This window comes from Triturus cristatus, chromosome 1_2 (genome assembly GCF_964204655.1).
Source record: "Triturus cristatus chromosome 1_2, aTriCri1.1, whole genome shotgun sequence".
In the NCBI taxonomy this organism is placed as follows: Eukaryota; Metazoa; Chordata; class Amphibia; order Caudata; family Salamandridae; genus Triturus; species Triturus cristatus.
Genome location: NC_140580.1, coordinates 576,205,842 through 576,230,070, shown reverse-complemented (window position 1 = coordinate 576,230,070; position 24,229 = coordinate 576,205,842). Strand labels below are relative to the sequence as shown.

General features: G+C 42.7%; 1 protein-coding gene across 3 annotated transcripts in view; it reads right to left on the bottom strand.

Moving 5' to 3' along the window:
• Positions 1-24,229, bottom strand: part of SLC68A1 (solute carrier family 68 member 1) — a 175,515-nt gene that overhangs the window by 84,509 nt on the left and 66,777 nt on the right. For all 3 annotated transcript variants that reach the window (XM_085606527.1, XM_085606528.1, XM_085606529.1), the window contains exon 3: positions 18,561-18,640. In XM_085606527.1, the coding sequence (XP_085462653.1) occupies positions 18,561-18,640 (80 nt within the window). The remainder of the gene's footprint in view (positions 1-18,560; positions 18,641-24,229) is intronic.

Genomic DNA, 24,229 nt, shown 5'->3' with positions numbered 1-24,229 from the left:
GGTCTTTAGTGCTTTGTTTTTTAGCACTTGTTAATGAATAGTACTTTTTCAGCCCCTCAATGACACCACACAAACCCAACCCCACCCCTCCGAGAGCATTAGTTTGTGACTATTTACCTGATCTAGTCAGTCCTTGGTCCGGGGGAAGCCTACTGAGAGCGTGTTCTGGTACTATGTCATGGCACCACAGTAGCAGGGTGGGCGGAGAGGAAGGGCTTTGGGCACTCCTCCCCTTCAGCCGAGATGGGGGCTGGGTGAGTGGAGGACAGGGTGGCACACTAGCAGAAAAAATAAGCAGTTGTATAACCAAGAGGCATTTAACCTGTATTCACTTTCTGATCTTGATGAGTTTTCTCTGTGCAGGTGATAACGATAGGTGCCAAAATAAAGGCAAGTGGTTGAGGTCAGACGGGAACTTCAAAAAGCTAATCTGTGTATCCCATGATACAAAAAGTGAATATAGTTTCATGTATGCTAATGGCCTACTTAATAGGCGTAAAGCTCAGGTTATGATGAACTGGCTGCCTATATGTGAGCCGGAAGTGATTTTTCTTCAAGACACCCACTTTAAAGATAACCTCCCCAAATCTTTTGTCACCAAGAGATATTCTCACTCATACTACGCCTTGGCAGGGGCAGCCAAAAGGGGCGTAGCAATTTTATTAGCCAATACCATCGGCAGGAAAATTTGTGATGTTTTAGGGATGTTAAAGGGCATTGGCTATGGGTCAAAGTGGCAACTTTAAAAATCTGGTTAATTACTATGGTCCCATCGACGACGAAACCGAGCCATTAATTCACCATCATACTCTAGTAATGACTGCAGTAAGTCCAATGATTTTGGGTGGGGGAGGGGGAAGGCTGGGGGGGGATTAGTTTAAGTCCTACATGGTAAAAGTTCTTACTGTTTTAAAACATGAATTTACGTTAATAGATCCATGGCATGCGGTGAATCTATTGCTTAAAGAATATAGGTGTAATTCACAACAATTTTCCTCAGCATCTCGTATTGACTTTTTTCTTGTAATTCGGTGCTATGCTGTTAGCACGAGGGCTAATGCTTTCTCCGACCACTCTGCCATTTCAATTCAACTTCAGCTCAGTGCTGAGGTAAAAGATCGATCCAGATGGCAATTTAGTCTAACATTACTCTCAGATACTATTTGGCTGGATAAAATTGTTTATTAATGAGTCTAAGATAAACTGTGGCACTGCAGATGATACAATAGCGTTAGAGGCTTTCAAGGCCGCTTTTCGCAATCATGTTGTAGCCTATCAGACCCATAAAAACAGAGAGCATAAAGCCCGGGTTCGCTCGCAGCGCTAGATAATGCCGCCAATATACCAGTACCAATAGAAAATATAGAGGAGTGGAAGAAAGAACTGGCTTTAGCTAAACAAGCGATGCACGATTTTTCCCTAATTGAAGAAATCAATAGCCACCAGGCCTACCAACAAAAAATGTATGAAGAGAGCCAACATATCGGCAGGTTTCTTGCTTGTTCAACCAGGCTATGGAAGAACAAACAGATAGTTGATAGAATTGAAAATCCAGAGACTCATTCCCTAATAGACCAAAGTAGCGAGATTGCTGAGATTTTTGTGCAGCACTATTGCAACGTTATGAGAAAGTGGAGGAGGTTCCAGGACATAGATTAGAGCAGTTCTTTGAGACCATTACACTGCCATAAGTGATGAGCGAGAAAAGCAGGGAAGTCCTGGAGGAAATTCAGGTATCTGCGTCTTTTTGTGCCCTCCAAAGCATGCCAAATGGTAAGGCCTGTGGAAGCGACGGTATTCCGACGGAAGTGCTTAAGATGTTTTCTAAAGACTTGCTACAATTCTCAGTGAGCCTATTTAACCAGTTTAGATTGGGGAAACCAATTCCCCAGTCCTTTAAGTAGTCAATATTTGTTAGTTTCCTTTATAAGGATAAGAGTGCCATTAATGTTAATTCTTACAGACCAATTAGTCTGTTAAACTCAGATTATTTGTTATTTCCAAAGATTTGGGCCTCTCGTGTCATTCCGCTGGCTAGCAGTTTTATATATAAAGATCAATGTGGGTTTTTACAAGGCAGACAAATATCAGCTAACACCAGCTTTTTAATCCAAGCAATTGATTATTTGTCTAGCAATAAGGAGAAGACCATTATTTTAATGATGGATGCGGAAAAAGCATTTGACCATGTCAATTGAGATGCACAGTTTTTTATTCTTTCGAAATTTGGATTTCCAGATACATTTTTGATTATGTTATGGAATACCTGTGAGAAAACGGTCAAAGTGATTATTAACGCGAAGGTTGCAGGAAGGATCAATATCAATCATGGTACATGCCAGGGCCGTCCCCAGTGTTCACTATTTTTATAGCAAATAGGATTCGCACCAATACAACAATTCCACCAATAATTGGGACGCCCAAAATCAAGCTGTTTGCTGATGACCGGACACGGCAAATATCGAGAATATGTTAAAAGTAATCACAAAATTTACCAGAAAAGGGGGCTATCAGGTCAACCCAAATAAAACAGAGGTATTACTGTTAAATACATCTTCTAATGATCTCCCCTATGATTTTTAGTCCCAATATTCACACCAACTACCTATTCGATATCTAGGCATTCATGTAACACATGATTATTCTCAATTTTTTTAATTAAACTATAAAGCGACCTTCTATAAAATTAAAACGCTGCTGAACAGATGGAGCTGCCTTCCTCTATCCCTTATTGGTAGAGTGGTCCTGATAAAGATGTCGATCCTTCCATTGGTGCTTTTTTAAGTTACCCACTATAATTAATAGATCATATTTTAGAGAGCTTGATCAACTGTTTCAAAAACTAATCTGGAATAACATGGAACCCAGATAAATCACAAGGGAGACTTGCTTTACCTCATTGTCAAACATACTATCATGCTGCACTTTTAGATTACATAGCACAAACTATGATTAACGCCTCAGCATTAGATAATTTTATTTTGGTAGAAATGGGCAAAGAGTCAGTAACTATCGTCCATTTTATAAATACACAAATGTCCAAAGAAAAGTAGATAGTCATTACACATGCTGGAATAACGTATGAGGGATCTATTTAAAACTTGAGGAGTCACAAACTGTCATGCCTTTCTTTCACTAAGGGATTGTTGGTATTTTGGCATTACCATCCCAAATGCTGTTGTAGTGTAGTGGAAGCATGAGGCTAGGAGACTTCTATAATGGTGAGAGAAGCCGAATGTGGGACGAAATAACTCTGCACCTAGGGGAGGAAGCCAGAGGCTTGACATTTAGTGGACAGCAGATTAGTAGCCTACTCTCCTCCACATATTCCATTTTTAGCTCCGAGACACAGGTTGATAGGCTTTTGTATAAAAGTCAATTAACAGGCTTGGAAAATGGTACCGGGCGATACAGAATAACACTAAGAATATTTCAATTGATTATTTTCTTTTACTAAAATCAACTATGCTATGGGCTGTTCAATAACCGAAGGAGAATGCCCATATATCACAGAATTGTAAGGGCCACAAATTTTAAAAGAATGGCTTTTTTGTCAAGGTGGCTGCCCTACTATACTTCCCACAGATTATATTGGATGATCTCCACAGTTCCAGATCAGTGTTTTTGTTGTAAGCTAGATGGAGCAGGGGACTGGTGAATTTTTTTTTCACATGCCTCGCACTTCATGATTTTTGAGAGAGTATTTTACAGATGGTTACAAATATTACGCACATTCCACTTTCTCGGTAGAGAGGCCAAAATGACGAGTGACTAGCTGCCACAACTCTCTCCGTCTCTCTGATGGATCGTCTGGCAGCTGCTTGACCTGGAACTGACCCCTGCGAGCCGCTCTTTGTGCTCGTTGCTGCTGGACGTGTTATGGAGGTTTCTTTTTTCATTTGGATCTGGCTGGCTGCCGTGGATCTATTGGAGGTGCCTGAGGTTTTGAGCTATGACGGCTAGAGGTGGAAAACCGGCAAAAACGCGTACCGCAGGGATTCCTGGTTAGGTGAGCGGAACGCAGCCAGCGGAGTCCATTGGTGAAACGGCCGATTCCCATCAGAGCAGTGGTGCGGGCAAGGTGAAGCAAGACATTGTTAAAAAGAAAGCGGCAGCCAAAACAATAAGACAGGTAGAGGAATAACTAACTCAACCCACTGTTCCTTCTATTTTTTCCTCGCTTGACTGTGGATAGAAGGGAGAGAGACAGCCTAAGAAAGAGCACTGGTAAACAACTTAAATGGGACTATTCTGATACTCGACTGAGATCTTTTGAAGGGGGGATGGATAAGCTGCAAAAGGACGGATCAAAAGAAGATACACATCTGATAGATATCTTTAGGTCTATAAAGCAAGTACAAGAAGATACCAGGAACGAAGGGCGAAGAGCAAGAGTTGCTGCAAAAAAGGTTCAAGCTGGGCTGTGCAAACTAAATAAGACATGTGGTGAAATCGTTGAGCACTTGACCTCTGTGGAAACACGGGCAGAGTATCTGGAGGTAGAGGTTGAATCGCTGAAACAAAAAAGTACTGGACAAGGGGCGATCATCTCCGATGTTATGTCCAAATTGGAGGAGCAAGAAAACCGCCAGCACAAAAGCAATTTTCACTTTTTGTGTATTCCGGAGGGTGCGGAAGGCTTAATGCTAGAAGCTATATGGTGAATCTTTTGAAAAACTCCTTCCCCAAGCAAACAAATTTGGACTGGGAATCTGAAACTCAGCGAGCTCATCGGTTCCCATTAATGTTGAAAAAACAACAACAGCAAAAGAGACCTTCAGCAATGCTGGTATTCTTTGGAAATTTTCTTCTGAGACAGTTGGTATACGAACAAACTCGACAGATCGCCCCAAAATCCGGAGGCAGTGTTCCATTCTTTGTTAAACTGGATTTCGCTAATGCTACCGTGGAGCGGTGTTGGCGACTACGACAGCTGTTCTCTCCCTTCGAAAAAATAGGGGCTGATGTGTTCCTTCAAAAGCCGAGATTGGAAATTAAATACAATGGATCTATACGCAGCTTTACTTCAGAGATTCAAGCCCAGGAATACCTGGAAGAACTAAAACAAAAGGATAAAGGGGTGGACACTTCTATATAGTAGAAAGATCACCATGTTGAGTCCTTCTAGGGCTAGTCTAACCGAGGGATGAAGCAGCTGGCTCTATAGAATGTACTTATAATGCTCTAGAGAGAGACGGCAGGACAGCATGACAAACTTACATCGTTTTTGTGTGGGGGGTGGGGGTGGGGGGCAGGATGGTTTTCACAAGGAAGGGTGTGGAGGGAGCAAGACAGGAAACATTCATAGTAGGGATGGGAGTGCTGGAATACGATCTAGATTATTTTGGCGGGTTGTTAAAGGTTAAGGGCACAAGAAGGTTTTGATAGAATTCAATGATCAGTAAATTACGGATACCAACGTTAAATATCTGTGGGCTAAACGATAAAAATTAAAAAAAAAAGACCGATGGTAGCACAAGGGCTACAATATTTACAGGCAGACATAGACTGCCTGCAAAAGACTTATGTGGAGGACAAGCAGAAGGCCCTGCTAAAAAATCTGGACTATGGCATAGTAGGGGCCACCACTCAAAGGACCCGCACCCGGGGGGGGGGGGGGGGTGGCAATCCTAACTAGCAACAAAAGGATACAATTTCCCCGAGTTCAGGGGATGCAATGGGGCGCTGGGTCATGGCAGAATGTAGAGCACCAGGGTTTTCTTGCTTCACATAATGTTCTCTATACGGTAGCAATATTGATGACCCTTCCCTGTTAGATTGGATAACTAACGAATTATCGCATTGGCAACTTCCCATTGTATTATGTGGTGACCTTAATATTAACTTGACAGGTGACTGGGGACACGGCCAAAGATATATGGGGAGGAAACCCAAAGTGCACCGAGCTCTTTGTAACCCGTGTCAAACCCATGGTTTGTGTGATATATGGGCAGAAAAGAGACCTTTAGAGCATGGATTTGCATTCTTCTCTGCCCCTCACCAAAAACATGTTAGATTGCACCACTTTCTGGTGTCATCTTTGGTGGGACAGAACAGTATAGTCAAATCTTTCCCCAGATTTTTATCCTACCACAACCCTCTAGTACTAGAGATAAAGGGTGATGTCTCTAGGGAAAGAGGAAATGTATGAGTGCAGTGAAAGGGTGGGTCATTGCTTGCAGTAAAAACCAGACAGGAACACGTATATAAAGAAATTAGTTCTGTGAGGGATCCGGTGATGGGTCTGGTGTCGGAAGATGGCGAGATTAGAAATGCTTTTTATAACTTTTATCGATCCTTATATACAGAAGAGAAGGGGAGTAGAACCGAAGATCCAATATATATATATATCAAAAAACAGGTTGCTCTGAAGTGAAGCGCCACACACGATGTTAGGATTTCACCTGTTTATTCATTAGGCAGCAACGAAGCATAGCGCACTTGTCTCAGCAGTTTCTCTTATAGCCGTCTGCCAAACGCGTTTCTGGAGGCGTTTGGCTGACAGTGCAGGTCTGTGTGTTCTACGAGAGAGCACTACTCATGAACTTTGTTACCTACTCATTGGGGCACAAGAAAGCAACGAGACAGGCGCAACCTGAATCATGCAACCCGACGGATATTTTATTTGAGGAAGGCGAAGTGAAAACTGCAACTACTGGTAGGACTCACTTACCGAAAACTACATGAACCACAATGCCATGCTGAACACGCCCTTCTGGGCGGTATCTTAACTGTGAAAACGAGTTTAAAACGAGCATGAATTGCAAGGCAGCTGTTCCTTCCCTCCAGAGCCCAGCCATTGAGAAAGGGAGAAATGCCTCCAGAAACGCGTTTGGCAGACGGCTATAAGAGAAACTGCTGAGACAAGTGCGCTATGCTTCGTTGCTGCCTAATGAATAAACAGGTGAAATCCTAACATCGTGTGTGGCGCTTCACTTCAGAGCAACCTGTTTTTTGATATATAGTGGCCTGCTCGGGCCAGGAAGCCTGCCCCCCTGCTGACAGTGCAGGTCTGTGTGTTCTACGAGAGAGCACTACTCATGAACTTTGTTACCTACTCATTGGGGCGCAAGAAAGCAACGAGACAGGCGCAACCTGAATCATGCAACCCGACGGATATTTTATTTGAGGAAGGCGAAGTGTAAACTGCAACTACTGGTAGGACTCACTTACCGAAAACTACATGAACCACAATGCCATGCTGAACACGCCCTTCTGGGCGGTATCTTAACTGTGAAAACGAGTTTAAAACGAGCATGAATTGCAAGGCAGCTGTTCCTTCCCTCCAGAGCCCAGCCATTGAGAAAGGGAGAAATGCCTCCAGAAACGCGTTTGGCAGACGGCTATAAGAGAAACTGCTGAGACAAGTGCGCTATGCTTCGTTGCTGCCTAATGAATAAACAGGTGAAATCCTAACATCGTGTGTGGCGCTTCACTTCAGAGCAACCTGTTTTTTGATATATAGTGGCCTGCTCGGGCCAGGAAGCCTGCCCCCCTGCTGACAGTGCAGGTCTGTGTGTTCTACGAGAGAGCACTACTCATGAACTTTGTTACCTACTCATTGGGGCGCAAGAAAGCAACGAGACAGGCGCAACCTGAATCATGCAACCCGACGGATATTTTATTTGAGGAAGGCGAAGTGAAAACTGCAACTACTGGTAGGACTCACTTACCGAAAAGTACATGAACCACAATGCCATGCTGAACACGCCCTTCTGGGCGGTATCTTAACTGTGAAAACGAGTTTAAAACGAGCATGAATTGCAAGGCAGCTGTTCCTTCCCTCCAGAGCCCAGCCATTGAGAAAGGGAGAAATGCCTCCAGAAACGCGTTTGGCAGACGGCTATAAGAGAAACTGCTGAGACAAGTGCGATATGCTTCGTTGCTGCCTAATGAATAAACAGGTGAAATCCTAACATCGTGTGTGGCGCTTCACTTCAGAGCAACCTGTTTTTTGATATATAGTGGCCTGCTCGGGCCAGGAAGCCTGCCCCCCTGCTGACAGTGCAGGTCTGTGTGTTCTACGAGAGAGCACTACTCATGAACTTTGTTACCTACTCATTGGGGCGCAAGAAAGCAACGAGACAGGCGCAACCTGAATCATGCAACCCGACGGATATTTTATTTGAGGAAGGCGAAGTGAAAACTGCAACTACTGGTAGGACTCACTTACCGAAAACTACATGAACCACAATGCCATGCTGAACACGCCCTTCTGGGCGGTATCTTAACTGTGAAAACGAGTTTAAAACGAGCATGAATTGCAAGGCAGCTGTTCCTTCCCTCCAGAGCCCAGCCATTGAGAAAGGGAGAAATGCCTCCAGAAACGCGTTTGGCAGACGGCTATAAGAGAAACTGCTGAGACAAGTGCGCTATGCTTCGTTGCTGCCTAATGAATAAACAGGTGAAATCCTAACATCGTGTGTGGCGCTTCACTTCAGAGCAACCTGTTTTTTGATATATAGTGGCCTGCTCGGGCCAGGAAGCCTGCCCCCCTGCTGACAGTGCAGGTCTGTGTGTTCTACGAGAGAGCACTACTCATGAACTTTGTTACCTACTCATTGGGGCGCAAGAAAGCAACGAGACAGGCGCAACCTGAATCATGCAACCCGACGGATATTTTATTTGAGGAAGGCGAAGTGTAAACTGCAACTACTGGTAGGACTCACTTACCGAAAACTACATGAACCACAATGCCATGCTGAACACGCCCTTCTGGGCGGTATCTTAACTGTGAAAACGAGTTTAAAACGAGCATGAATTGCAAGGCAGCTGTTCCTTCCCTCCAGAGCCCAGCCATTGAGAAAGGGAGAAATGCCTCCAGAAACGCGTTTGGCAGACGGCTATAAGAGAAACTGCTGAGACAAGTGCGCTATGCTTCGTTGCTGCCTAATGAATAAACAGGTGAAATCCTAACATCGTGTGTGGCGCTTCACTTCAGAGCAACCTGTTTTTTGATATATAGTGGCCTGCTCGGGCCAGGAAGCCTGCCCCCCTGCTGACAGTGCAGGTCTGTGTGTTCTACGAGAGAGCACTACTCATGAACTTTGTTACCTACTCATTGGGGCGCAAGAAAGCAACGAGACAGGCGCAACCTGAATCATGCAACCCGACGGATATTTTATTTGAGGAAGGCGAAGTGAAAACTGCAACTACTGGTAGGACTCACTTACCGAAAACTACATGAACCACAATGCCATGCTGAACACGCCCTTCTGGGCGGTATCTTAACTGTGAAAACGAGTTTAAAACGAGCATGAATTGCAAGGCAGCTGTTCCTTCCCTCCAGAGCCCAGCCATTGAGAAAGGGAGAAATGCCTCCAGAAACGCGTTTGGCAGACGGCTATAAGAGAAACTGCTGAGACAAGTGCGCTATGCTTCGTTGCTGCCTAATGAATAAACAGGTGAAATCCTAACATCGTGTGTGGCGCTTCACTTCAGAGCAACCTGTTTTTTGATATATAGTGGCCTGCTCGGGCCAGGAAGCCTGCCCCCCTGCTGACAGTGCAGGTCTGTGTGTTCTACGAGAGAGCACTACTCATGAACTTTGTTACCTACTCATTGGGGCGCAAGAAAGCAACGAGACAGGCGCAACCTGAATCATGCAACCCGACGGATATTTTATTTGAGGAAGGCGAAGTGAAAACTGCAACTACTGGTAGGACTCACTTACCGAAAACTACATGAACCACAATGCCATGCTGAACACGCCCTTCTGGGCGGTATCTTAACTGTGAAAACGAGTTTAAAACGAGCATGAATTGCAAGGCAGCTGTTCCTTCCCTCCAGAGCCCAGCCATTGAGAAAGGGAGAAATGCCTCCAGAAACGCGTTTGGCAGACGGCTATAAGAGAAACTGCTGAGACAAGTGCGCTATGCTTCGTTGCTGCCTAATGAATAAACAGGTGAAATCCTAACATCGTGTGTGGCGCTTCACTTCAGAGCAACCTGTTTTTTGATATATATATATATATATATATATATTTGGAAGATAAAGATGGGGAGATTTCATCCCAGGAGGAGAGGGAGCAATTAGACCTACCAACAACGTGGGATGAAATCCGGGTGGCAATGTCAAAATTACCCAGTGGGAAAGCTGTGGGGCCCAATCTGATACCAACAGAACAGTATAATATTTTCCACGGGCAGTTAAAAGAGACTATGACAACTATGTTTGTTCAGGTCTCGCCAGGAGCAGCTCCACCAACCTCCTGGGCCTCAGCTAAAATCGTAATATTCCCAAAGGAAAATAAACCTTTAAACGAGATTGGGTCTTACAGTCCAATAACACTTATTAATGGGGATATTAAAATATATTCAAAGGTCTTGGCCTCCCGCCTGTCACAGGTCATCCACCGGATTGTATTCATGGGGCAGCATGGCTTCATCCCTGGTAGGGGCACCATAGGGCATATAAGAAAGATTATTACCCTATTTGATACCAGACAGGTGTCAGGAGACCCTATGGCTGGAATTTTATTTAGACGCTGAAAAAGCATTTGATATGGTTTCCTGGCAATTTCTCTGGTTATCAATGCTTAATAAAGGGATAGGGTTGAAGTTTATCGGAGCAATAAATGCACTATATAGGGAGCCTGTGGCTAAAGTCTATATAAATGGGAAGAGACCAAAGCTCTGAAAATATCAAGAGGAACGCGACAAGGATGTCCCTGTTCACCTCTCCTTTTCGCATTATATATCGACCCATTCTTGAAATATCTTGAAAGGACCGTGGACATCCCCCCCTTAGTTATGTTTGGGCAGGAAAACAAGGTGTTGACCTACGCCGACAATGTAGCTTTAGTTACTTCTTACCCAGACAAGGCGATCAAGGCAATTGAAGAAGCAGCGCAGAGATATGGAGAGCTATCAGGGTATGCCCTGAATCAGGATAAGAGACAGATCACAATTAACAAATTTGCTTCTTCGACAGATGATAAGAGTAGTTAAAAAAGCGGTATATCTGGAGGTCATGATAAGCCCTGATCCGGAAGCGGTGGTGAAAGAAAATGTAGATCCTTGTGCCAGCGAGATCCAAAAGGCCCTCAAAAGGGTGGAGAATCTTCACTTCACAGAGATAGGGAGGTGCAACCTGATTAAAATGGTACATTTCCCCAAAATACTTTATTTCTTAAGAGCAATCCCCCTGAGCTTCTGGTTGAAGAAGTTTGAAAGGATTTTCTCACAATTTATCTGGGCATACGCAAGACCAAGGAGAGCTTTTAAGTTCTTGACTCTACCCCGGGAACTCGGTGGGCTTGCACTACCCAACTTAAACATTTTATCGGTGGGCCGCTTCTATGATGCAATATACAACTCTGTTTTGTAGGGAGTATAGTGGGGATGACTATTGAGAGACTTCTCCTTTCGAATTATTGATCGGCCCAGATGCCCGATGTTGTGTTTGGCGACACCTGGAGAAGAGATATTATAAACAGGTCCAGCTTAAGACACTGATCACGGCATTCAAGGTATGGACCTCCGTAGGCTGTTAGGGATAGGGAGGCTAAACTTTAATACCCTACTGAGTCAAAACAAAAATTTGCCAGAGATATTTATTGACGCCTATTTTTAATAAGTGGTCAGATGCTGGAATGACACAACTAGGGTGTTTTTTTAACGTCTTATGGTATTATAACATATGAGGAGCTAAGCCAGATATATGACCTTTCACATCAAGAATTCTTTAAATATCTACAAATCAGAGATTATCTGCAGAGGAAGGGGGAGGGGCGAAGGGATTTAAGAAAAATGAATTGATTGAGAAATGAGTAGTCTGTCCTACCTCGTATTGGGAATTTGTATAAAATGTTGAATGAATACATTAAGGATGATATGGAAAACTGCTCGAACAGATGGCAAGCAAGGTTAAATATCTCCGATTCAACTTTCCAAAAGGCTCTCTCTAATACGCTCACGACCTTGATTCTCACTAATCTTCAATCTCAATACTTTAAAAACTGTTTTGAGCTTTATTATACACCTTATCGAATAGCCAAATTGGGTGTGGGGAAGGAGGTATATTGTCCTCCCTGTGCGCTTTATAAGGTGGATTTACTACACATGTTTGCTACCTGTAAATAGCTGGGGTCATTGATTAATGAAATTTATGAATTTCTAGAGCATATTCTGCTCATACAGGTTGAGGTAACTCCCCCGGTAATAATGTTGGATATTACGAATTTAAGAGAACAGAACGGGGGGCCCGGATTTGTATAGCGATGGCAGTGTACAGATTGTGTATTGCATCAGCTTGGCTAGACCCCAAGCCCCCTATGTTTCAACAATGGTTTGCTCGGTTATTGGGGATATATAATTTAGAGAAAGCTATATATAGGCGAAAGGGCCAGAGAGGCAAAAAGAAAGGGTTAAGATTATGGAAAGACCTTGCCAAATGGGCTGAACATTCGAATATCTGAAGTAGCATTAGCTTGCTGCAGGCCTAAATTATGGGCAGCGGGAGGAATAGACACCAAGCTTGACGGCCCCAGTAGTTTGTTATTTGGGTTTTACTTGGCACTAATGCACATTTTTTTAGCCCGTTTGATAAAAAAACAGCAGGTCTATATAAACAAAAATTGTGGTTTTTTAAATGTACTAGCACTTTCCTGTCTGCTCTATATCATTTGTATACATCGCACTATTACACACTTAACTTGTTTATTTATGAAGCTCCGAATGAGTTTGTGTAAACACCCCTAAGGAATAGTTTTGCAATGTATTGAAATTGTCAGGTAGGGAGGGCTCCGGTATGGGGAGATAAAAAAAGGAATTTCCTAGGTCTTGTATGAGTTAAATATAAAAAAAATTACACATTAATTAAAAAAAATTATGCACGTTCCCATAACTCCGGAACCTATGATAGCAATGTTTGGTTCCACGCATGCCACTCAAAGGGTCAGCAAGAGCGTACAGTGTCTGCTGTATATTGGCATTACTGTGGCTTGTATATTGCAATAGTGGAGAATGGAGGAAATCGAGGAGACATATGGCCGAAAGCTGAGGCGTTCCTCAAAATTCACTGCAATATGGGCCAGTCAGTCTACAGTTTGAAAAAGTTTAATAATGGTGGTAAAGGGTAAATATTGCAGCTATTAACTACATATTAATTGAGGATTTGATCTGCAGATTTTTTTTGCAGTAGACTAGACCATATTCCAGGATGCATAGATGTATGTAGACTTGTTGTTCTAAGCTATCTTTTTTATACTGGATGTTTACTTGATTCATAACATATGTTAAAACTTTAAAATTGTCCGGCTTCTGGTGTTATTATCATATACATCTGCAATATAAACAGCACATGGCACGTATGTTAGTACGTTATATTGAATGTATGGAATATGTGATGTGATTTATTGAATATTTATCTCTGTATTGGTATCAACTATTTGCCTTTTTTTAAAAAATCTTTTTCATGTTATTTCTAAGAAGTACTCAATAAAAAATGTAAAAAAAACAAACAAGGGTATAATGGCATTCTTTCATTTTCGCTGGACCGTCTATGACGTTCAGAAAGCATGGACAAAACCTGCAATGACTGGTGTGTTAAAGCTGGCAGGCATAATTGCATGAATTTCACATTACAAAGACACCAGGAAAAGGCACTTTATCCTCAGCAGTATATTAAAATTAGCAAGCGATCTAACACCACGTGAATCTATGCATCCAGTATTCTTAAATCAGCGTTTATTTGCAGAAATATATTGTTTTCACATTTAAGAAAAAGATCCTATGTCTTAGGGTTTTCCATAGAATAAACAGCCCTTCGTTTAACCTGGGGGGCTCTTAAGTCAGAAAGAGGACAGAGCAGCTACACAAGTTTTTGTTTCTGACATTCTTTGGAATTAATAGTACTTCTGTGAGTGGGGTCCCAGAAACGGGGTGTAATTCATAAAGCATCACTTCTTCCTTTTTGCCAATCTGAACCAAATCAAAGAAAAATCTGAGCTGTGATCTATGAGAATATCTTGTTTAATACTGCATTCAAAGTTTGAAGCTTTTACATGAAGTGTTCGAGGTTTGTGACTTATCTGGCTTTCCTCAGTTCCAGCAAAAGGTGTTAATGATTCCTTTAAGTTCTCTAATGTATCCTGATCTCAGAAATATTAACAAAGCTTTGAAGGGTTAAAGGATTTGTAGGAGGACAGTCAATTTGACTGCAGCTATTCTTCCCATTCAAAACAAGGCTGTATTTTCCATGAATGAAATTCTCTTATCCTTTGCTCCATATCCCAGTTAGTTCGCACAAAAGATGCTTTATATTGTGAGGATGATTTGTACTCCTAATTATCTAACTGCCTAAACATTGCATTTGAAATTGTATTTCCTCTCAAATGTATTTAACTTGCTCTTGGGCACCGATGAGATTCGGCTCTGATTTGCTCATGTTGGATTTTAAACCCACTGCCTCCTGACAGACCTCAAACATCGCTGCCTATTCCACATTATCACCAAGCAGATCTTAGGCAAATCACATTGGCATCTACTGCTGCCACACAGTCATTATCAGGTACAGAGGACTACAGGGCAGTGGACCCGCAACTACTTTTATAACTTCTACAAAAACACCCCTCTTTTGAAATGCACCTTTATATAGCGCACTGTTCCTTATCTTCAGAGGCTTCGTAATCAATGAAAAATGGAATTATTAAATATTAGTCTCCTCGCCAGCTTTGCTCAAACACAGTTTAATAATATCCTGAGACAATATGTGCCGAATCATGGAATGTAGTAACACTACCACATTTACGTACAAAATATACATGGGTTTCTGTAAAAGATAAGCCAAGTATATATAGGCTACCACACCCATGAAGATGGCATTTGGTTATTTTGTAAATGGCGAGTCGGGGGCAGACATGGCAATGCGGACTAGTAACTTCCAAGCCATCAAGAGCTGGATGAATTAGAACTGCTTGCCCTCAGAACTGGAACAAGCACTGGCAAAACTAATAGGCCTTGCCAACAAAATGTTGTGTGTACTTCTTTACAACATGACTCAGACATAAAAAAAAAAGTCAATAGACGTCTCGTAGGTGAAACCTATTAGTTTTGCCAACGCTTGTTGTGAAAAGCGACAATATCAGCTTTGCTCTGATTACTGTGCATGACATAATGAAGTTGCTGCCTGAGGTGCACCACAAGTCCCGCCTCAGCTGTTGAATGCTTACTGGCCTCTGATGTGTGTACCTCTCAGCAGTTGCTGTTTAGTGGTGTGCAGCCAACACACAAAGCCGGTCGTTCCTTGGATACATTGTCAGATCTTCACAAGGAGATCAAACAAACCGATCCCACACATAGCTCAAAAACTGTGACGGTAAAGGTATTGTTGATGTGTGTTCTTGAGTACCTGATGAAACAATGCACATGGTGGTGTAATGCAGCAGCAGCTACACTGGCAGATCCCTCACTTGAACACTTTCTGTGATCCTGTGCAAATAATCTACTTCCCTGTGCTTCAACTCCATTATCGGCCAAACACTGTTTTTTTCTGGGAGTAGGCGTGCCTTGCTCATACAATAGGCAAGACTTGCAGGTAAAGTCTAGGACTATCTAAGACACAAAAATACTTTTGTAAATCGGGTTGCATTCAGAACAGCATGAGCCCATTTCAAGGTGTACTTTATAGCTGCACCACTGCTATCTTTCTGCTTGTACCACAAAGTCAGAGTGAACCTGTTAAAGCCAGAAAGCAAAACCTAGTTTTTCTACAGTGAAATTATTGTCAAAGGACGCGTCCCTGAACAGCTTATGCCCAGTTGGTGATCTCAACGGAATATGGTGAGTGCAGTGGAAACACTACAAGAGGTCATTCAAAAGAGATCTCCTTCATCCAGCTGCATGGGAAAGGGGACATAATAGCTTAGGGGAAAACAGAACAGGGACAGGGAATGAAGGACAAGGCAGGGAATGGAGAAAGAGTGAATAGGAGTGAGTACTCCTTGGAGCCACGTCATAGCACTTTTTCTTTTTATTGCTGCCGGGGAGGGAAGGTGGAGGTAACACAGTGGAAAGGGGTGGAAGGATGTGTGAGGTAGGCAAAACGGACAATGGAGGGGGGTGTTAAAAAGGCACTATGAAGTGGCCAACGATGGATGAGGTTTTTTTTGGTAATTGCGGAGCAGGAAGCAACAGGTTGGGAGGGAAAAGGCAACACGGAGGGGGGTGGGAGGCAAGACAGAAGGCAGGGTGAGTCTGGGAGCAACACAGACATCAAAGGATGGGAGGGAGGAGCTGGGCACAAGGATACGGACAACAGAGGGTGGAGGTAGAAGGTGGGCATGAGCCGTAACACAGACAAGAACGGAAGGGGAGAGGGTTGGAATGGAATAATTTGGGAAACACAGGCGGGAGAAGTACACGAGGCAGTAGGTTGAAAAAGACTCACTCTTGTGTAGTGCCTAAACAAAACAACAACAAAAAAAGAAGTGGGTAAAAAAATGAGCAGTGGAGGAACACAATGTATCAATGCACCAGAGGAAAGACAAACATGAGAAGAAGACAGAAGAGTATGGCAGCTAACAGACAGCGCATGCCTGTACGAGACTTAATAAAGGTAGCTAAAGCTTGCAAGCTAGCATGAACCAAGCATCAAGCTTGGAGCTGGCCCTTCTTTCGTCCTACAAGAAAATTATTATTCTTCAATTATACCCACTAATCAGGTCAAATCTTTACAACTAATTTCAACTGAAGTTTAACCATGAAAAACATATCAACAGAATAGCAAGCACTGCTCGGCAAGCTCCAGCTGTCAATGGAGATGAGAGTTATAATACAAAGGATATTATATGTCCCAGGATTGAGTACTGCCACATCCTCTTTGAAGGACAGCAGGATGCAAGAGCTCTGGCAGTTGGGTACTGGGTATATCATCCTCATGGTTCACAATGTTCTTTGATAGGCAATCTTGACACAATGTTGCTTTACACCCTCTCTACATTGATCTCGGATTAACCTAGCCCAGAACTATTGCATTTTAAGGTTTGTTTTTGATGGACACTGGGAATGGGACGAAAAAAAAAGGCTTCTTAGATTGGACATTTTTGAATGTGTGTTGTACATGACATTACAAGGTAGTAGAGTTCTAGCATGAACAAACAAATAACTATCATAGTAAAAAGAGTTGCTTGATATTGCTTAGGTATACCCAGTCACAGATACAGTTCGAACCCTTAATAACAATTTACTTAAGATATTTCTTTGCCTTGCAAAGATCCACTACATCCTGTAGACCTCCTAAACCAAAGAAAGTGATGAGGTAGAGTGGTGGTCTCTATTTTCTCTTATCCCATTCCCTTTTCCCTGTTTTTATCACGGTCCCTCATATTCCTCCGAGTGTGGTCACTGGTGGGACTGGTGACAGTAGAAGAAGAGCGTCACCTGCTTTGGTTCCTGCGCACAAGGTTAGCTCAATCTGACAGTACCGGGCTTAAAAAATGTGAATGTCTTTCTCAAACACCTACAAAAAGAGAAAAAAGCTAAATTGTTTGAGTAAACCATACACAGTATAAGCTAATCAAAACATAGGGCCAGATGCATCAAAAAAAGTTGTACGATTCCCTAATTGCGAATCTTTGCGATTCGCAATTAGGGAATCGCAAAACGGCATGCATGAAAGTGTTCAGTACACTTTCTGCGATTCCCAAGGGGTCGCAAATGACCTACCTCATGAATATTAATGAGGTAGGTCGCAATTTGCGACCCTGTAGGAATCGCAAAAATCCCAGGGATGGTGTCCTGCTGAGATCAGCAGACCACCATGTCTGTGATTGCTTTTAAATAAACCAATCACTTTTTTTTGTAAAGCAGCCCGTTTTCCTTAAAGGAAAACTAGATGCTTTACAAAAAGAAAAATTAAGTTTTCTTTTCATTTTTAAGCGCAGGCAGTGGTCCATGGGACCACTGCTTGCTCTTAAAAATGCTTTTACAAACATTCACAAAGGGGAAGGGGTCCATTGGGGACCCATTCTCATTTGCAAATGTCTTACCACCTACTTGAAGTAGGTGGTAATATGCGAATGTTTTGCGACCGCATTCATGGTCACAAAACATTCATGCACACTGTTAGTATTCGCTATTTGGAAGGGACGCCCTAAACACGCCCCTTCCAAATAGCGAATCGCAAACCCATTTTGCGATTCGTTAACAGGTTACCAAATTGCAAAATTGGGTTTGATGCATCGCAAAAGCATTTATTGCGATCGCAAACGGGCCGATTCTGCGAAACGCCCCGTTTGCGAGGAGAAAAGTACTTGATGCATCTGGCCCATAATCTTTTGATACCCCAAAAAATTGAGCATGATTTGAAATTTAAAAAAAAATACTTGGGCCTGTCACACATTCTTTAACTACATGAAACAATTGATTATTTGTTGCAATACGAGTTTGGGGTGTGCAAGTAATGTTCATCAATTTCCTTGGTGGCCTATGAAGGCAAGGACCCACAAAATAACAGAATTGCGAGTCAGCCATTTATTTCATATTTAACTATTATTTAGTTCTTAGAACAAAAACATTATAAAATATGGACAAACATGCATTTGAACAAACAGTACTTACTGCTGTGTGCTGAGGAAAACACGATCACTCATCCAGCCAAATAGAGGATCATTGAGGCTGTTCCAAACAAGAAATATCGTCTAAAAGGAACACATTTATTTGTCAGACTCCATAACGAAAACAAGTGTATATCAAACAACAAACTGTCCCCAGCAGAAGTGAGGACACTTTCTACTGCCTGCTAAACGGGTACATGAAATTTGACCACAACAGAAACAAGTTATTTGATGCACTTTGCACCTCTAGCAAGATTAGTGTCTAGCTGGATAGCCCACTATAAAATATGTAAGCTTGGTGTGGTATTATGTAAATGTGTTTAGTGAACATGTGAATGAAAGTGGAGTTTAGAGTCATGTGGGAGAGTGCTGAATGTATGGAGGATGAAAGGTATTTAAGTTCAGGAATTCAAGAGGAGTGTTTGGGAAGTTGCCGGAAAAGGATTTAGCTTGAAGCACCTCTGAAGTGGAATTTGTATGCCTTGTATGTCTTACCAATCAGCAGCCTACTGGCACAGTGTCTGCATGTAGTGGAGATTGCAAGACCAACTTCAAGTGCACTATCCAGGCAAGAATGCAGTAAAGAGGGGAGGACTGCGTGAGACGGGTGGAAATACCAAAGGACAGCAGAGACGCATGCCTTGCATTATCAATTACAGAGCAAAGAGATGGCAAAGAGACTTGTATGCACAAGCAGAGTTTCTTCAGGAGAAAGTGCACACATAGTGTGCTCTACGTCTCCCCACGCTGACAGTGAGAGGCGTGGTTCACCTACATTCATCACTTGAAATGAGCTGCACCAAGTTTGTTGTCCAAGAAGGGCTATGATGTAACAAAATACTACTTCATACTATGATGGAGGATAAAATAGCAATAAAGAAAAACAGACAAGAAAAGCACTACAGTTTACATCAATGAAAGCAAGTTACACTAATGTTGCCACGTTTCTGAGGCAAAAATACCATCAATTTGATCTGTTTTGAAATTCTGGAGAGGACGAGTATTGGTATTTTCTCTAAAATCTCCTTTGGTCTCAGTTTGATATAATTATCATTTTGTACTAGTTTAGTTGACTCTAAAATACATAGAAATTCATAAAATGAATTTGTCTTCTATCTAGCAAGTGCATGGCATGACTGACAAGAAAGCCAACCAATGATAGGCAATGGACTGATCAAAATACTAGGTATTGGTATTGTACAAAACAGGTCTTAAGCAAAAGCTAGAAAAAAAAAATTGTTGGGAGATTCATTATCCTGGATATCAGTTGAAATGTCCATGAGCAAAAACTAGGAGCAGAGAAGTTAATCTATAGGTAAGGTTCTTTAACGGACAGGAACAGCATTGATGATAGTGTTTCAGGGGGTGGCACAGCGACTAGGGATCATGGACTAGTGAAGTTAAGTATCAAACAATAGAGAGTCAAACCAGATAAAACGTTATGAGGTTTTAATATGTAAACTTTGATAAGACCAAGCAAAAAGCATAAACATTGCACTAGCACCTCAAACAATTAAATAGTAAAGCAGGAATAACACTGGAATGTTTATGCACACTGCACATACAAGCAATTGAGACAATGCCTAGAATACATACTTTGCAGAACTTGGACTACATATTAGTGGCTTGAATGATGGATATGATGCAGTATTGAACTGCATAACTATGCCAACTTAATTCCACAGATGGCCCTAGTAACAAAGATTATGTGTCAAACTCTGTATAAATCATATAATATTTTATAGGATGCCCTGAAATGCTCCTTCATCGAAAACAAAATCCTTCGCTTCCGTTCAAAACTACTTTTTAGTTGAGTTGTCAATAAGTACCTACATAGCCCAGTAACACCGAGCATGCTGATAAAAGACGCCTATGAAGCATTTATTTTAGTGGTCATCGATAATTTCATATATCAAGCACATTTGAAAATGTGCTATTGTAGCATAACAGTGGCTTATTTTTAGATAATCAGTTGTGAGCTGTGAACCACACACACAGCTGGAGTGAAAAACAATGTTGATGCTGTTGATCCATCTTAATTTGCCCTAGCTATCTAGAGTCCAGTAAAGTGTTGCTAATAATTCTGGGAATTAATATTTATTACATTGTTGGTACTTTTTTTAGGAAGAACAGAAAGCTTTTATTTCTGGAGTCCTTCCATATAAAAGCAAATGTTTCCCTGACTTGTTGACACTTGCTACTGTTTCTGTGATTTCAGGACCTTTCATTAGGTAATGTTGATCTTAAACCCTGAGACTGCAGAAGAATTAAAGTTTGTCCATGAGCTCAGACAAAGTAATTCTTCAACATGCACAGCATACTTTAAGCAAACAGGATAATTTGGGAATGAACAGTCTCTGCTTCAAGCTCGTCAACTACTAGATTATGGCTAATGGTTCTGTTAATAAAGGTAAGTATAAAGGGTAAGCAAGAGAACTGCTGTGTGCGTCTGGGAATGAAGTGGGTTATGGTGAAAAAACAAAGGACAAGAATGAAGGCCGTAACTATTTTGATGTGTTTTGGGCCCAAACCTGCCTTGAGGAGAAACATTGACAGAGCAGCATTGAGTGAGAGAGAAGCGCTATTTAAATCTTCTTCATAAACTATGATCAATAGATTGACAATCTTATTGACAGGTCGCGTGTGTGTGTGTGTACTGGACAAAGCTTTTTTTATCTGGCAAAATTAAAGCCAGGCACACTCTTTTCCGATGGAAGCATGTGTCTTTTAACGACATATAACAAGCATTTTCAATGCAATAGGTCTCGCATTTTCGAGAGTTTAAGCTATTGGCATTGTAAATGACAATGCCTTTTATTTATGCGTTTTTAAAAGCAACACATATATTAATGGTATTGTCATTTCTAATGCCAATAGCTCAAACTCTCCCAAATGTGAGCCCACTTCAATGGTGGCCGCACCCTTTTCTTTAGACGCTGCTCACCGTATTCAGGTTACAGTGAGCAGCGTCTAAAGAAAGGGGTGCAGCCAACATTAAAGTGAAGGAGCCACATGGGGTGTTTTCACCCAAAAAGACAAAATAATGAATTAAAGAAAGGTTCTGTAGCGCGGCAGCTAAAGTGAGAACAGACCGCGGTGCAAATTAAATAAATATAAAAGGTGTGGCCGCTAAAGTGACAGCGGACTGCACCGAAAATTAAATAAATAAAGCGTGGCCGCTATAGTTAAAGCGGACCGGGCTGTAAATTAAATAAATACGTTATTAATAACAATATAAAAATCGGACGGCGTGCTGCGACATCATGGATGAAATAGGAGAAGATCATTAAAGAAAATAGTGCTCGCGACTAAATAAAGCAGACCGTGTAACAACACAAGTAAAAAGTCCAGTCCTTATGGGAGGTTACAAATGCAGACAAGGAGTGACTACTAAGCCTATTCACGAATGAAAAGCTATGATTTTGAAAAGACAGTAACAGAAGACAATTGAAAAGATGGGTGGGAAATGGGCAGAGCTCCTATTCCATACCTCAACATAGCATGCCTCGCAGAGCAGCACTCTCGCTGCCCAGGCATAACCTAAAAACTACAATGAAATGAAAGGAAAAACTGTGAGCAGTACTGTGAACTGCGACTAAAGGAATGTACGAGAGGGGGTCCTTCAGTGACCAGAATACATGAGAAAATGATGCCATATCCCTGCATGATATCAGTTTTAAACTGGTCCAGTGGATGGGTTCTGCGCAAATGGAGAAATTATGCAGCTTTGATTGATGATGCAAGAGTACAGAAAAGGGCAACCCAACAACCCCTTGAAAGCTTGGGTACACACACAATATAATCACATGCTCTTAAAGGAAATGCCTCAACTCTTAGTTGTCACTATTGCTGGAATGAATCAAGGAGAGATCTGAGGATGGTCTCGTTTATTCATTAATCTAGAGACCGAAATGCAACTCATGGATATTTTCTGGACAGTAAACTAGTCAAGACCAGAAAAGCACACACATCCACCTGTGTTTTATTGCTGTCCATATATGTGCATGTGCTGCCATTGAACACCCTTATGATTTGAGTATTGAATTAACATGACAAGTGATTAAAATTACAGATTATTACTCATGCATTTATGCCGCAATTGATTTAGTTATACTTGATTAAGTCTACATTGGTTGTTATATTGAGGGTTGATGCTTCTTCACTTTCCTCTCCTTGCGATTCATTCCAACAACAGTGACAACTAACTGATTAAGGAATTCCTTTGGGCGCATGTGTTCATATTGTATGGGTTGATGCAACATGCTGACACAGTTAAAGAGATAAGCTCTCACGTTGAGCAATAAAGACAGCAAAATATTGGTATTAAAAAAAAAAGACTTCAAAATACATAACCATAATGAAGCACTGCTAATGCCAATAGGTCTTGCCTTTAAGACAATTTGGCTTTGTCAATGTTGTTTTAGCCAAGCTGAACAGCATACAAGATGCTGGGCAGCATTGCCAAAGAATATATATTAAAAAAAGGCCTTTGAGAGGGAGGGGGGGTCAAACTGCCGTAGGGAATGCCCGCTCGGTAGCTTTGCTTCGGAGCGCCATCCCTGAATTGTCCGTTTTAATAGAGATCCTCCTGGCTGACCTGCTGCCCCGAGAGGTCTGCTGGAGGTTGTGGAGTGCCTGGGAGCCGGGGGCCGAAATTCCAGAAGATTAAGTCCGCTGCCGGTGTTGAGCTCCATTGGGCCGGCATCGCTGAGAGCGCCCCTGATCGGCTCGCGAGCGCTACTTGAGACCGGTGCTGAGGCCTGGTAGTGATGGGGGCTGCGACAACGCTTGGAGCGGCACGGCTAGCTGAGGTGGCGCTGCTCCCGCAATATAAAGCCCAAGAGTGACGGAGCCGGCGCCCAAGTGTGAGCGGTGGACTGAGGCAGCGGGTGGAGGCAGCACTTCACCGCAACGTGACAAAGCTGTCCAGGTATCACAAATCCAAGCGCGATCTCTAATCAGAGTACTCGGCGCCTGGAGGATTCCATACACTGCCAGCACCAGTTGAGGTTCGGGGGCCCAGTAAGGTATTTGAACACCGGGAGAAACTGCACATGCGAGGGGCCACCCCCGGGATGAGGGCTATTAACTACTGCACATGGGCTGAGGGCTGTATCTCTGAAGGTGATTTGGGGCCCAGCACCACTCCCTGGGGGGCCTTGCAGGACCCGGTGGCCTGCTAGGGTGAAAAGAGACTGGGGAGAGTGTAGAACATTGCCCCACGACCAGGAGGAGGGTGACGCTGTAGTGGTGCAAGAGAGTTGGCCTGTGGCACTATGAAGGCCCAGTGATACTGCCGAGCAGAGGAAACAGTGCAGAGGGCACTACGTTTGAATCTGCCTTGGTCGCAGGGGTGAGCGGACTGATCCGTGCACTGGGAAGAGTGGGAATCCACCCCACCCACTGATAGGATTGAGCCGTTCCTGGTGGAAGCACTTGAAGGTTGCCCAGCCCGGAAAGTCTTGGCAACAGACATGAGATGGAGGTCGAGGTGAGGAGGTGAACCGGTTAGGCGGCTGGGGGTCTCTTCGCCAAAACCAGGAGTTGGGGGGGGGGGGGGGGGTGGACAGGTTGGGAGGGTTTCTGGTTCTGTTTGGGAATTTCTTGGTTCCTCGCATCGGACAGTGGTAGGTTTCGGATAACTATTATATCAAGTGGTAGTGGTACTGGTAC